At 46.2% G+C, this 16,394-nt stretch overlaps 2 protein-coding genes across 2 annotated transcripts in view; both read left to right on the forward strand.

Moving 5' to 3' along the window:
* Window positions 1–967: 967 nt before the first annotated feature.
* LOC138467247 (ribonuclease H-like) lies at window positions 968–1,555 on the forward strand. Its single transcript, XM_069607271.1, has one exon. The coding sequence runs from the start codon at window positions 968–970 to the stop codon at window positions 1,553–1,555; it is 588 nt and encodes a 195-aa protein (XP_069463372.1).
* Window positions 1,556–13,037: 11,482 nt separating this feature from the next.
* ACTN2 (actinin alpha 2) overlaps window positions 13,038–16,394 on the forward strand; it is a 324,822-nt gene continuing 321,465 nt past the window's right edge. Inside the window, exon 1 of the mRNA XM_069607933.1 lies at window positions 13,038–13,499. Coding sequence (XP_069464034.1) covers window positions 13,374–13,499 — 126 coding nt within the window. The 5' untranslated portion in view covers window positions 13,038–13,373. The remainder of the gene's footprint in view (window positions 13,500–16,394) is intronic.

Consider the following 16,394-nt stretch of genomic DNA (forward strand, 5'->3'; position numbering starts at 1 on the left):
GTTACTGGACAGTATCCGTGAGTAGGGAAGACCAGTACAAGCTTGCCTTTACCTTTGGGGGGCAGCAGTATACATGGACCTGAACCCCCTTTGGATACATAAACTCCGGCAATGATATTTTGATCAGGAGCTCAACTGTGGAGGAACATATAGGAGAAATCTGCTATGTTCTAACCCGGTTGCAGAGGACAGGAGCAAAACTGTCCGTTCAGAAGGCACAGTGGTGTAAGATCTGAGTGAACTTCTTAGGGCACAAGATCACACCTGAGGGTCTTAATCTCCAGGTGAAGAAGGTGGAAGCTTTATTGAAATGAAGAGACCCTACCACTCTGCGAGAATTAAGAAGCCTTCTTGGACTTACTTCTCATAGTCAAAAGTTCATTGAAGGCTACGTAGTGGTCACTCGACCCTTGGTCCATTTATTAAAGGCCAGAGTCAAGTGGGAGTGGGGTCTAGAACAATCCAAGGCAGTTAAACATCTGAAAAGAAGCCTTTCTCAGGCTCCTTGTTTGGCTTACCTCATAAGGAACAAGGAGTTCTTCTTGGAGACAGGGTTCTCAAATACTTGCCTAATAGCGGTATTGTATCAAAAGCATGACATGGTCAACAAAGTCATCTCATACGCGAGCAAGACTTTGTTCTCTGTGGAGGAGAAATTCAATGACTGCGAGAAGGCACTCCTGGCAACGGTGTAGGTGCTGAAAAATTACCGCCCATTCATACAGGGGGAGCACATCATTGTTAAGATTCCTCACCAACCGTTATAGTATTCACAAAGTGACAGAATCCGGGTGGGGAACATTAGTAATTCCCGAATTACTTCCTGAATTCTGTCCATTCAAGGCTTTCCTGTGGAGGTCAGATATGGCCAACACAAGAAGAGTCCCCTAGCGCAAGGGTTGGCGGACTTGCATGATTGTGCTCAAGAAAACTGTCTCGAGGACAAAAGTCTAATCACAACAACAACATGGAAGCATATTTAACTTCCCCACGCAAGGTCTATGAAGAGGATACGTGTCAGGGGATACCCACAGTTTATGTGGATGGGTGCTCCTGCCATGTTGATAGCAACGGGGGAAAAGAACTGGTGGCTGGCATTGGGAATGATTGGGTGAATGATACCCCAGATCCCTCTGCTGGTTATAAAATAGGACTCCGAAGTAGTCAGGTTGCAGAGTTGATGGCCGTTTATCAGGCCATCCTCACCGCAGTGCACCACAAACTCAAGGAACTGGTCATAATCACTGACTCTGATTATGTCAGAAATGGGTTTGTGGAGCACCTGATTAACTGGAAGAACAGAGGCATTTTTTGTGCCAACAACAAACCCCTAAAGCATTCCAAACTGATCCAGTCAATCGGTGATCTGGTGACCATCAATGAGATGACCATCTATTGGAAGAAGATAAGAGGTCATTCTAAGAGGGAGGCGCCAGATAAGACTGGGAATGACCTGACTGACCAGCTCGCTAAAACCAGAGCTCTGCAATGGGATTTCATAGAAACAGAATTCCTGCTGAATGAAATCTACATGGCAGCTGTCACCAGGTCATAAACTCGAGCTAACAGCGAACTCTCAACAGCCCAGTGGGGTACAAATACCCCAGATGCAGATTTGATCACTGCACAGAAAGAGGACCCGCTCATTGGGAAGTTTTATTGACACATTGAAGACCCTGTACGTTTTCCTCTAACAGAGTCAGATTATGATGGTAAAGAGGATGTCTGGGTGTTGATGAAGTTTTCCAAGATGTTCCGGATCCAACACAGTTTGTTGGTAAGGAGAGCCCTAGCTGGCAGTGACCAGTGGGTGATACCAACCTCATTCCGAAGCCTGATGTTGAACCACGGCCATGACGTGGCCACTGATGGTCATAGGGGATTTCATACGACATTGGATATCTTATGCGTGGTTGCCTAACGGCCACACATGGGCAAGGACCTTGACACTTACCTAAAGGGGTGTCTTGTGTGTGCTCAATTCCAACCCAGTTCACTCACACACAGACATCCCCTACAATAAAGGGGAATGACATTGCCTTGGTCAGATTTGCAAGTCGATTTCATTGGGCCAGTGATTCGCTCCTCTAGAGGAAACAAGTACATGTTAACTGTGACATGCTTGTTCACAAAGTGAATAGAATGTCTACCAGCCCGAATTGTATGGCAGGGACAGCTGCTGCACTAATGATCAACCACATCTTCTCTCATTTCGGCCTCCCCCAAGGGATTGAGTCTGACCGAGGAAGCCATTTCACCAGTGAGGTGATGGTGAAGATGTGGGAGATTCTAGGGCTAAAATGAAAACTCCACATTGCCCACTGCCTGGTCTCAAGCAGAGGGTGGAGAGATATAACAAAATAATTGTGAGTATCTTTTATTTTCTTTTTTTTAAAACAATTTTTATTTATTTTTTAACATAAACAAACACTTTACATGTTGCTAGTAACAACCAACACACAGTTAATAACATAACAACTCCTCGTCCCTCCCCCAACTCCTTTTTGGTCTAGGCTTACATCGCACCCTTTATTCTTACACTATTCCTCACCCAAAATTGATGTATCTATGGAAGCTTCCTGTGTGGGGATCACTGCCTCATCCTGTGTCTTGCGCTCGAGGCTCTCAAACTTGCTATGCGCAATCTCCATGACTCCTTACCTGTTCCCCTTCTCTGCTAGCCACTTCTTACCACACCCTGGTCTCTCCATTAGCCCATTCCAATAAGTCCCTCCACCACACTTGTGCCAAAGGTCTTGCTTGAACCTTTCAACCCCTCTCTATTTTTCATTTTGCCAGGATGTACGCCAAGTCCCTGAGCTTGTTTACATGTGGTACCCGTTTAGGCCTCGGGAACCCTTTAAATAGACAAGCCATGGAAGACTCCACATCCAGAGTGAGTTCCAGCTTCTCTAACAATTGTGCCACCTCTCTCCAAAACCTGCCAATTTCCACACATGCCCAAAACAAATGTACAAAGTCCACCTCCACCCCCCCCGCATTTCGGGCATTTTTGTACGTCTGCTTGGCCAAACTTGGCTATCTTGTTCAGAGTTAGGTATGCTCTATGTGTCACATGCAACTGAATCTGCTGTAGTCTCGTGTTCCTTGAGACCTTTTTGTGGTACAATTTCGCTCTGCTCTACCCCTCATCCGAAAATGGTTCCCCCAGGTCTGCTTCCCACGTTCGTCTAATCTGATCTATCTCTCCGCCCACCTTAGACATTAACAACTCATATATACATGACACTTTGTATCCTCCTTCAGACACATAATAGAATGATTCAGTCACTTCATCTGGCTGCAAGGGCATGACAGAGTCCGGCCATCTCTGTTTCAGGCTTCGCAGAATTCGGCCATGTGTAATGTATTGCCCACTGTGTATCCCATTGTGTATCCCAGTGTTCACTACCAACTCCTCAGATCTTTGGGGTAACCCTTCCTTAATTACATCCCCTAGTGTAGCTACAACCATGGGTCCTATCTCTTTCGTACATTCCTCCAGGTCTGTTCATCCACCCCTCCTAATGTATCGAGTGGTATCTGCAGGGAATATTGTGCTGCACCACCTAGCAGTTGTCTTGCTTTGTGCCACATAACACACCCAAGGCGCAACAGTAGGTTTTTGTCAGTCCTATATGAATCTGGTATCCATTTCATTTCCTTCACGAAGTATAGCGCGCTAACCATACCTAGCAACCGTGATTCTGATGTTTGGTCGTCTGGCAGCCATCTGGCCACATATTGTAGTTGACTAGCCATGAAATATGTCTCAAAGTTGGGCAACCTTATCCCTCCCTGTTCATATGAGTTCTGGAGTTTCCACAACACCACTCTATTTCTGGAGTTTTGCCATATGAAGCTCCTGTATATGCTATGTAGTCTATCAAAAAAACCTTTCGGGATTGCGAAAGGGACGTTGGCAAAGTAATGTAAGAGTCTAGGCAGTACCACCATCTTCAGTAATGCTGCACTCCCCATCATGGACAATGGTAGCCTCACCGAGAAGGACATACTTTTCTCAATTTTGTCCACCGCTTTAATCGTGTTCTGCCTGTGTTCCACCTTGGGATCATGGGATATGTCCACTCCCAAGTACCTAAATGTTACTAGCTCCCACTTAATCGGCAGCACTGGCAATCTCTGGATGGGTCTCCCTCTGTACCCTCCTAGGGGATACAGACACGATTTCTGGGGGTTCATCGTTATTCCTGACACTAGGGCATATAACAATTGTGAGTCTCTTAAAGAAGTTTGTGGCAGACTCTGGACCCAGTTGGGACATGCAATTGCTGCTTGTCCTGATGGCTATTAAGTCTACACCATCTTCTGCAACAAAGATGTCTCAATTTGAGCTCATGACCGGATGAAAAATGATGTTACCACAGCATCTGCTCTATAGGACTCAGGAGCAGACACCGATAAATGCGTCCACTACTCATGAGTACATTGAAAATTTAAGGAAGCACCTCCAGCATGCTTTTGCGTATGCTCAGCGCTATTTAGAAAAGTCGGCTGAAGGAATGAAGACCTACTATGATCTAAAGACCACCATAAAAGAGTATGAAATAGGTGACAAGGTTTACCTGTACAATTTTCTAAGGAATCAGGCCAAGGAGCTTAAATTCCTCCCATCTTGGCGTGGTGCCTTTGACATTGTAGATATCACCTTTTGCTTACAAGATCTGTCCCCCAAAAGGAGAACTGACAGAGGAAAAATGGGTCCACATCAACCAGTTGAAAAGCTGTCATCCCAGACACAATTTACAAATGATTGATGAGCCAAATGAAAGTCGGGCAGAGGAGAGGAACCATCTGAAGAAGGAAAAGGAAAGATGAAAAACCGGATAGAAACTAAGGAAGAAAACAGGGTGCCATGCCATACCCCCCAACCCTGATGAAGGAAAATACACCTAATGAAACCCCACTCTGCCCTGCTCTTTCCCAACAAAGTGTCATGGAAGAACAGGGGGGGCATGTGGGGTGCTTTTAAAGGCCCCAAACAGAAGTCCCTTTCACATGCAGGAAACACCCCAAGCCCAATCAACGGTGTTAACCGGGTTGAGGCTGCCAACAGCACATCACTGCTCTCTTGCACTTTTCCAGCTTATTCCCACTAACTCCCCCTACCCTCGCCTTTTTTTCAGAGCCGCCAGAGCGCCAGGGGACCACTCCGGTGGTGATAATGCGCTATACAAATATCCTTTAACATTAACATTAACATGAATGGCAGGCATTTTAAACACTGAAACAAAAATGGCCTGGACATTGTTGGTGTTTTTCAAGTAAAATAATTAACGAGACATGTGGAAAGGGGCCTACCTGTAATTACCAATTGATAAGCAGCATTTTAATTTACAAAGGAAGGAGGATCAAACATCCCTGTCACATGGAAAACAGGATTGTTAAACATTGAGAAAAAAAGGCCTGCACGTGTGTGCAAATAGAAACGGTTTTAAAAAGTAAAAGTGAAAAAAAATATCACTGCTCACAGAAAAATGTCAGGAAAACAAAACATGATGTGTGGGTTGACAAAGAGCAATGAATATTATGTTTCACCCACAAAACTCCAGTGACATGTGAAGAGCCACTTTGCCGTCAGTAAAAAAAATGTCAGCCCAAGGCAGACCCTTTTGCTGGCTGTGGGCAAAACTTCACAAGGAAAACTCCCACTCCCAGCTGGGATATCACATCTCTCATCTAATGACCAACCGCAAGTAAAATGTCCTGCTAAAGGCGTTGAAATTCAGTGTTCTCCAGACCTGCTGGCTCCTAAAGCATTGAATTCAAGAAAAGTCACCCTTGGCTGGAGCACGACTAATATGTGTGAAAATGGGGGCACCAACATCAAAGAGCAAGCTTCCAGCACAAAGGAGCTATATAAGGGGGACTGCACTAAGACAGAGGGACAGAAAAGGGAGGGAGGGACAGGAACAGACAGACCATCAGGAAGGCTGCTGAAACTTGGTATCTAACAGCTGTAAGGAGACACGAGAGGAGGTATTTATTTATTTATTTAACATTTTTAAAGCACTGTTACAGGAATTGTTTTTTTTTCATTGCGGAATTGTTTTTGACTTAGTTGCGTATTTGTAACGTGCTTAAACACTCAGAGGTTTCTAAGCGCGGACCCGGGAATCAAACCTGTGTTGCTTTGTGTCGTCTTGCTTCCAAGGCGCGCATGTTGCCGCTGAGCTATCCTCCCGAGACAAGTTGCTGAGAGTGCATCTGGGTGGAGCTGTCTATTTCTAGGAAGGCCTCAAAGCTGACTGGGTCCTATGGTGGAGAGCAGGAGGCCATCCTTGAGAGTGTAGTGACCAGACCCCTGCCCTATCTTTCCAGAGAGTCCTGAGATGCAGCAGGCTTTCCTGAACCTTAAACAGAGGCTTGCTATGTAAGTAGAACTGAGCCCTGGGAAACCAAAAGGTGGGGGAGCCTGCTTGCCTTGAATCCTTTCCCTTTATAGTGGTTAGGGGGGCAAATTTGTGTAGATCCTTAGCCTATTTAAAAAAAATATTTTTTTAATTCATTCCTCATTTGGCAGAACACTACGTGGTGTCACGACCCTCGCCAAAACCCCCTCTGGCAAACCCATTGGCCAGGTGGAGTCAGGACTCGGGCCTCTAGAGCCTGACATCCTCTTCAAAAGCCCTCATGGGGCCAGTCCTGGTGCCTATGGCGCCAGGCTCATACACCATGAACAACAATTTGCTTGGGAACTACTTTATTGTATTGTCAGCCAACCTGGAGGCATCCACATAGCTTGGTTCCTAAGAACCAAGCTATGCGATCTAGTGTTTTGGGTGTGGCAGGCCTGGAACTACTTTCCCTGGTAGTACTTTACCTGGGCTATATAAACCACACCCTGACTGCAGAACATGCTTCGTGTTACTTTGCAGTTTGCAACGTGACGCTCACCGTGTCCAGCTATTCCCTCGAACCTCGGAGAAGCAGAACCTGCAAGGAGACACAAGGAACATCATTAGCAGCAGCATCTTACCTGCAGCCTTCATCTTTAAACACTCGCAGCTACTGAGAACAGCTTCCTCGAATCTGCACTCCTCCCGGACAGAACGACCTGAAAGAGGAAGATAGAGGCAACATTAAAGAAAGCTGTAGAGACATTTACAAATTACGAACTGCTCAAAAGGCTTACCTGGCTGGTCGCCTCTCGGCTGGCACCACTCCGAACATTCCACTTGTGCTGAAGAACACCGCGACCTACAAGGAAGTAAAACACAGGTTAGCAAAGGCAAGACTTCGAAGCGCTGTGCATAGCGCTTACTTACCGCATCATAGCGCTCTTAATGTGCCATCATTTACCAGCGGGGCTCAACCAAGCCAGTTCGCCGCGTTGAAGCTCTGCATACCAAAGGGAGAAAAAGAGACATTTTAAACAAGGAAAGGCATGCAGGATAGCAACAAAACTAAAGAACAGCAATAAGACCTGCCTGAACAATATCAAACGGGCCGGCGTCAGTGAAGTAACTGGACCGCACTCACCCATGAAAGACAACGCACCCCTGCAAAGAAGGCAGGACGGAGAGCATGCCTAATTCTACCACAAGGTGAGGAGAGGGCACCAGAGGGACTGAAAGCATATTGGGGTGGAGGGAGGATACTTACCCCAGTCGGTCAGTCTTGAACACAGTCCTCCTGTATTTTCAGGCAGAACCGTCCCCGCAGACCACATCAGGGCAAAGCTGAGAAGCATACCAGAGAGTAACCCAGCTGGGTGGTGTCAATGTGGATACCAGGTGAGCGTAACACGTGGTGAATTTTGTTTAAATTCGAAATGAACAAAACTCACTTCCCAGTGTGCGCTGACAACTACAGCCTATAATTTAATTAGGTAATGTCCAGCTGACCCCGACCTCTTTAAGGAAGAGTTGTGTCTTTGTTCTTAAATCAGTCCAACCTTTTTATCCAGCTTCCCCAACACAGGCCTTTCGGTAAGGGGAGTCTGAAATCCAGAATTCCCCAAAGCATTCAAATTTTTCTGTCTGACTTCCCAACATAGATCAAAGCAAGGTCTGAAAAACAAAGCGATAAATCACCCTTTTATTTTACACCAAAAGTATTGGGGCAAAATCATAATTACCAATCTTGAGATCCTACTGCTAGTTGTTTAAGCCTGCAGGAAAATCTAAATCGCACATTACATATGTGCCTTTGTTATTGATCAGTGTAATTATTTTGTCAAGTGAAATTTGCAGAAAGGGAAGAATTGTGATTGTGTTCTTTTTAACTCACTTTTGTGATTTATTTATGCTGAGCGAAGTTGATTGTGTTATGCCATAGATACAGTGGTTTTTGACATTTTCATGCTAATTTCTATTGCTTTTAATTTAAATAAATACCAATATATTTCCCGTACAAAGGCTTGGTTCTTGGTTCATTGTTAGCTCAGGGGAGAGGGATCCAAGGGGCATGATATCTGTCTTAGATAGGGCTACAAAAAAGAATTGGTTAAACAGTTTGTTGCATAACCACTTAAGTGGGGAGGGAAGGAACTCCCCGTGTTGAGAGTGGCTTCGCAATAAACGTTTACACAGGACAGGCAGTGGAGTGGGGCTTCTTTGCCACACTCAAATGGCACAATCCTTTGAATGGGGAGCAGTGTTAATATTATACATGGAGCCTTTTTTCCACATTAATATTGGAATGAGGCTTCTCTCTGGAATAGCAGTACACACACAGGAACTATATGAGGATGTATTGATATTGATATTGATATTTTATTTCTATCGCGCTCCTACACAAGTGTATGACATGTTCCCCCTGCTTCCACCAGTCTGGAAGTCATCTTGATTTGGGATTCTCCAGACCCCCATGAGCGTGCATGGCTGGTGTTAGGTACAAAAGGTTAATTCCTGCAGCTTTCAGTATCATGGTTGGCAAACAAGAGTCAGATTGGGTTATACAGTGAACAAGGCCTCTAACAAGAGGCACATCATTTTTCCTCCTCCCAGGGAATGGAGCATAACAAGTCTGAGCTTTCATCTTCCAGTGGTAAATTACTAAACAAAAAGAGAAAATTAGATAAAAAAGCATGCAAAATCTCCATATCTTCAGGATCATCTTCTCCGTCCTCATCGTCCAACAATACAATTCCTCCAGGAAGGATGATAACTATCCCGAGGAAAATAGGAGACTATGGGTTTCCTCTCAGTAGATACCCCTAAAGTGCGCTTAGGACTACAAAATGCACTGACTTTCAGCACTCACTGAAAGGGGAACTTTACCAGTGATTTTGGGAGGGGCGTTGGAAGAGGATTATGCTTGAATCAAAACAGCCAGAGAGGTTTTCTATGACATGCTTTTGGTCAAATCTTTAGCCCCTCTACTGAGAATAAACATTGGTTTAACTAATCTGTTCAATGGAATTTCCTTCACTCAGGAGGGTCTACAAGCACGTTTAGTACACCGAAACCTTCACAGAGGAGAAATACTATGTGCATGTCAGTCTGGTCCCACCCACAAGGGCAGCCCAACACTGAAATGCTAGGCAATTCTTCATTTTACAACTATGGCATGTATCGACAGGCAGGGAGATTCTACTTCCTGACTTCTCACACTCCTGGATTTTCATCTGGACTATGAGGCAGATTTTCATCTGGCCTCTCTATAAACTGTCCGCATAAAGTGAAGTTGGCAGCACAAAAGCGAATTTTCTCATCAGAAAATGTCTGCCTTCCCAGTTAGGGTTTGTGCCTCCAGAGGTATTTCAGGAGATATGCTCCAGCTTCACAACCGTGTCCCTGGACCATTTTCCCTCTAAGAGAGTGTGGTTCTTCTTTCCTTTGGCTCCAGGTACTGAGGCAGGGGAGCGTGGGGAGTATATCTCCAACATGACTCCTGGATTTAGTGATGGCCGAGTATTGCTGGTCTCGTTCAGGCTCTCACTGTCCTCCTATCATGTAGGGGGTCCTCTTCCCAGCAGAAGTAAATGCGGGTCTGAAAATAATATGGGTTACTTTCTTAAGGCGGCCTCTCTGAACAGGGAACAGCAGCGTTTTAGACCTTCTGCAGTTCAGCAGCTTTGAAATATTGTTTCGGGTGCTGGGGCCTTTTGTGATAGGGGTCCCCAGTGAAAGCATATCCCCATTTTCCTGTAGTTTCCTTGTGGTCATGTAGTTCCTGAAGGAAGAATTTTTCTAAAGATTTGGAAGTTTCTTCACTTAGGGCTCAGGGATCTGTCATTGGGGCTTCCCGTGAACCCTGGGATGTTCCAGAGGAGAGGAAAGTCGTATTTAACCGTTTGTTGGAGCGTTTGTCTGTTGTCCTGGCCAAGGCCCTCTCGGGCGTCCCTGCTTGGCATCTTCCATTGGTTCTCAAGACATAGCACTCATCCTCCTTTGAGCCTATGGATCGCATTGACTTTCATTGGAGTTGTGGGCCATCTAAAAGCTGAGCCCAGCAATCAATTCAGCCTTTGGCTTCATCATAGGGGGTTCATTTATACATTTATAGGATTTTTTTCTCTGCCTTTGTACATTTGCTGCTGTCACGTTAATTATTGTTTAAAAGAAAATACTCCCCCAGGTGTTACATTTGTGGTAGCCACCCTTTCCCACTGAGCCCTAGGCTGAGCACCATGCAGAGTGCATGCAACCTTCTGCCTTCAACCTCTTGAAAGTGGAGGGGCTTAAACCCCCCAGCCCCTGACCCAGGCTGGCACCACCTCTGAGTGTAAGGTACCCTAACATAGTATAGAGGCCACATCAGTGCATGCTTCTCTCACATAGAACAGGTACAACATTGATCTCACCACTGACAGCCCCCTTCACCTAGAATAGGTAAATCATGCAGAGTCGGCTTCTAACCCATAAAACATTGGTGCACATTTCCATATAATGAAAAATCGGTAGTCTTCCGCCTAAATCGGGAGGGTTTGCATGTCATTAAAACAGGTACAACATTGACCTCCGAACCCCCAACACAGCGACTGTGCCAATCACACAGTGCCTTATTGTTCAGAATCTTATTTTATGTTCAGCATCAATGTGACGTCCACTGTGTGTCTAGTTTTCCTATCTTGTGGTTTTTTAATTGGTAACTTGAACACGTTCAGCCAATTAACACAGAAGACACATATTCTTCTAAGTCATCACTCTCATCATGTCCAGATTAGACTACGCCAAAAGCTTATATGTAGGAATGCCTGAACAACTCCTAAATAAACTCTAACACATACAAAATGCAGCAGCCAGACTGCTCCTTGAACTACCACAAGGAGAGCAAACCACACCAGCGCTGAAAACAGTACACTGGCTACCCATCAAACAGCGAATCAAGTTCAAATCAATGTGCATAACGCACAGAGCAATCCACGACCAAGGCGCAGAGTTCCTTAGAAGAAAAATAAACATACATCACACTAGGCCACTCACATCCAGTAGCGACATCCGTTTGGAACCCAAATCATACATTAAAAGAACACTCAGAGGATCCTCTTTCTCTCACCTCGCACCAAAAACCTGGAACGAACTACCAAAGAACATACGGAACACAAGAGATCACCTACAATTCAGGAAACTCCTCGACTCTTGGCTCTTCACCCCATAACTAGAAAGAATGCCGATACGGGCATACAAAGTGGAACTAGTCTGGGAGAGGAAACCTATCCCATATTCCCTAAGCCTTCTTCCCTTAATTGAAGTAAGGATATACCGACCTTCAACATATCCACTTATCAATTGAAAGATAGACCACCTAGAATCATACCAAAGAACGACCACAGATCAATCAGGAAGGAAGGCAAGGACGACCGAGCAATAACACCATGGCCCACATTGTAATCACAGGTAGCAATGGACCGCTGACAGTAAATAAATAGGAAGGAGCGGGGGATGATAATATAACACCACTACCTAAGTAGGGGATAATGCTCGCCCAACCGGTGTACTAAGCTCAAATAACTTAGCTGGGAACCAGCCACGCCATCGTCCTAGAAACTAGACAGTCAGGAAAGGTAAGAGAAAGAATATACCTATCCAATGGACCACCGACAGTAAATGGATAGAAAGGAGCGGGAGAATGATAATATAACACCCCTATCTAAGTAGGGGATAATGCTCGCCCAACCAGGTGCACTAAGCTCAATAATTTACCTGGGAACCAGCCACGCCATCGCCCTAGAAACTAGACAGTCAGGATAGGAAAGTGAAAGAATATACCTACCCAGTATGACAACCAGATACATAAAACAAGAACTACAAGGATTAAGAGACATATTACCCACTAACCAAAACCTCACATTTCTGCATACTTAACTCACACAAAAATCCACACAACCACTTCTCTCACAGCAAACCGCACGCACTTCACCACATCGTAGCAACAATTAACACATAAATTGCAACAACAGCACACAAGAACTCGCATCGATCCAATATTCACACCGAAGCTCAGCACACAGTGAAAACCGAACTGAAGCTGCCAACATAACACAACCTTCTCACCTTCCTGCGCCCTCTTCACTCACTAACCCAACTCCACCTCTTTGTTTGCAGATCTGCCTGAGCGCCTGGCGTCCAGCTCCGTTGGTGACTGTGCGCTATATAAATACCTGTACATTAACATATTAGCCTGCATAGAACCTTTGATGGACAGCGTGTCCTATATCTAAACTTCAAGGTGCTTTAAAACTGCGCTGTTATTCTGATATCGTCGAGGTTGGTGGTGCATCCTCTCGCTCATACTGCCAAGGCGCGTTACTCGGCGGTGCATTTGCTTCACAGCGTGTGTAGTCGTTCCTTTCAACATTTATTTCCATCCTTGCTTGAAGCTTCACCACCAGTGGAAACTTGCAACCGGCGAGCGCTTGTCTTTGGGGCCATGCATTGTGCAGCCCGCACATTGTTTTAAAATGTTCGAATGATACATGCGTTCAAAAATAACTTCTGGGAGGGGGAGAGGGTGGCTGGGTGTTCTCATTTTGTCTTGGCTTTGAAAAGAGCCTGCCACTATTAATCCCAGAGAAGCGTGCCATGCCGGTCACATGACCCCGGTGGATAATAGGCAGCTGCCTCCGCGAGCCGGCGCTTCTCTGTAGACACCAGCCGCCGCCGTCGCGTCCAGGAGGGAGCGGGAAAGAGTAGAGGTCACAAAAGGGCGCGCATCCCCACGGCAGCCCCGCGGTGCAAGCCTCTACTCAGCAGGCCAGGTCGACTCGGGAGACGAAGTGCACACAGGAAGTCACTTCCCCTGTCCCTTAGAAAGAAACTGTGAACCCACCTCTTCTACTTAACTAAGGAACCGCCGACTTAGTTCACAAGGTAGTGCTGCTCAGTTGTCTCTGTCACAGACCTCGAGTCAAAAAGTTCCTGTAGTGAGTGAGCCCTGTCACCGGCGCACCTGTCTGCGGCAACATGAACCAAGTAGAGACGAACGTGCAGTACAACTACATCTACGACGAGGAAGTGTACATGAACCAAGAGGATGAGTGGGACAGGGACATGCTCCTGGACCCCGCCTGGGAGAAGCAGCAAAGGAAGGTGAGCAACGAGAACACACGAGCCTGCTTTTCAATGACGTGATGAAGTGCTTCTAATATCAAGGTTAATGCTTTAATGGCAATGCACACCGAATTGGAAGTAATTACAATACCCTTACCTGAAGAACTACAGCATGTCTAGTCTATGAGGAAAAATAATTACCATGTAAAGTGTAATGCTACATTTCATGATGCAAATACAATTTTAAATACCCTACTTTTGAAAGAACATCTCGCCATTCGCTCATCTCTCCAACTCTACTTCTCCCTTCCAGAGCTCCCCTGCTCTCCCTAACCCTTTCATCTACCTCCACTACCCCGCAACGTACCTGTATTTGTAACCCCTGGGTCTGGCCCCCACGCACGGGTCTCTGATGCGTCCCATTAGGTTTGCTCTTTATAAATTCCCCACATATACACATACATACGTGTAAATAGTTTTTCATACTGCACCGGGTTACAGCTGAAGGTTCTGTCAGCACCGGGGCTTGACTGCAGGTTGGCAAAATGCACCTTCCAGGGGTTTACAGGCCAGAGCTGGAGGAAAAGAGGAACACTCTGACACCCATCTAAAGAACATTAACCACTCGCAGAATAATTCAACTTCTACCTCAGCCTCTGCTGTCCTTACTCACTGATAACACCAGCAACCCACCCAACCCTCTCCCTAGATCATGCTTGTTGCCTGTTTTTCAGATTGAATGCGCTGGGTGCGCAGAAGAAAAAATGCGCGCCCAGTGTATTTGTGGAATTGTTTGCGCAAAGGAACCATATTCGCAAGTTGCGGCTGGAACTTCCCCGACACGCCCACACGTGAAGCAGAAAACTGCCAGATCAGCTACCTTTGGTGCTCCCTTCAAACAGTGCGTGGGGCCCCGCGTAAGCAGGCCTGCGACTTGGGGACCCTGCGCAAGGCCCCCGTAAGTGTATCCGCCCACTGGCAACATGCATATAAATAATCGCAACTCAGCAAAAAAACGCGTGATCTGTGTGCGGACCCAAGTAAAACGTTCACGCACCCCTGCTACACTGCTTATGCGCACCCCTAAGTTACTTCGGAACCCCAATTGAGTACACGCACCCCGAAATCCAACATGCAACCCCACCTGCTTGCTGAAAATCCTTTTTGCAAGTGTACTTACGCCTGCCTTCAGGTGGCGGATCGTATGAAGGACTTGCGTGACCATTTCCAAGCCGAGATGTTGCGTGATTGAATCCATAAATACGTCTTGTGCCGTGCAATAGCCTCCAGGCCTTCCCTCGGAACGCTTAATTTTTGGCATGTTCCTCCCCCTTCCCAGCCCTCTCCGCAGGTTACGCCCAAGCTCTGATCGGAGTCTCACGCAAGGCCCTCAACGGCTCGCAGCAACTTGCAGAGCCAGCACGGAAATCCACGCAAGTCCAGGTAAAGTACCGCGTATTCGATTCCATGAATCGATGAAGGCGGATTTGCGCGCAGTTGCGCGCGCAAGTACCATATTTTCTGTGCAGATAATTCCATGAATTTGGCCCATTATATGGATTTGTATTGTTTGCATATAACATGAGCTTAATTGTGGGAAAATATTGTCCAACAATGCGCATTTCTTGTCTGTAGAGTTAGTTGCCGTCTAATCACCTAAACATCTTTCCACAACCTGGCCCTCGTCTCCGTTAACTTGGAAGCCGTCTTTCTGTGCCATTGCCTGCCTTTCTTGTTCTACCTGATGGGGAATCCCCCTGATTATACCATCTCTTACCGTGCAATCCTCTACCACACATAACACCCCTTATTCCACCTGTTCGTCCTCACCCTGTGCTTATCTATGCATTTTACTGCACCCTGGCCTTGCTGCATCTTGTGGGCTTCCTCGTGCCCCCATCCCCCTATGCCACCTCCTCCTCGGCCGATTCTTCTGCTTCACAAAGCACTCCTGATGCGTGCACTCGACGACGCTCCAGACACCGATACATTTGCATTGGTTTTTCGCTGCACGGTACCAGAATGGCAAAGCCCACAAATAAGCGAACTGACCAGTATAACAGCGTTCTTCAATTCAGCTGGATTTAGGATATCATTAAACGCCCTAGCTTCCATCATAGAGATTCGGGTACAATTTCGAGAGAAATTGGAACGGTTTAAACATTTTCCCGGATCTTGGTGTCTTTTTCTGCATATTACATGTGTTCACTAATGATAATGAATTCTGATGGGGAGAAAGAACAATGTCTTCAATGCCAAAGGTGGTCTTGTATAGCCTGCAGCTGCCATTGGCAATTGTTCAAAATTGCAGTTGCTGCCCAGCTCAGGTATCCGACAGAACTGAACCTGGAGTTGGGAAGCATGATGCCTTAGATGAAGAGTGCCTATATGTGGTGACTAGCAGGTACAAGGTGGGGTCAGAGGGGTACCACTCTGAACGGGCACTGCAAGCATGCCATCTGCTGTTAGTTTACACTGTGATGGGCTGTGATGTGGGCAGTGTGAGTGGTCAACCATGCAGTGCGGTCCATGACTCTGGTGTGGGGTTCATTGCACTCCCCCCTCCCCCTAACGTGGGGAGGGCAACAACACCAGTCTCAGAGCAGGTTTCAACCAAGGAGTTAACCAGATTTAGGCCAGATCTTTTTTAAGGGCTGAGGGCACATACGCATTTCAGCCCCAGCCGCTGGACCAAAGAAATAAAGGGATCCAGAATCTGTGGTTGCCTCCTTTGTTGTCCACATCTTGATAAGCTGCCTCAGGCGAAGTTAACCTAAGCATGGATACCGCTTTCTTCAAGCAGGGGTGGACTGGGAACCAAAATAGTCCCTGTAAATAATGTTCAAAGTGGCCCCATATCACACATTTAAAGCAAGCCCAACCCTTTTCCGATAGGAACATTTGGAAATACCACACAAAAAAAAGGACCAGGGT

The sequence above is a fragment of the Ambystoma mexicanum genome, chromosome 4q (genome assembly GCF_040938575.1).
Source record: "Ambystoma mexicanum isolate Mex_15411 chromosome 4q, UKY_AmexF1_1, whole genome shotgun sequence".
NCBI lineage: Eukaryota > Metazoa > Chordata > Amphibia > Caudata > Ambystomatidae > Ambystoma > Ambystoma mexicanum.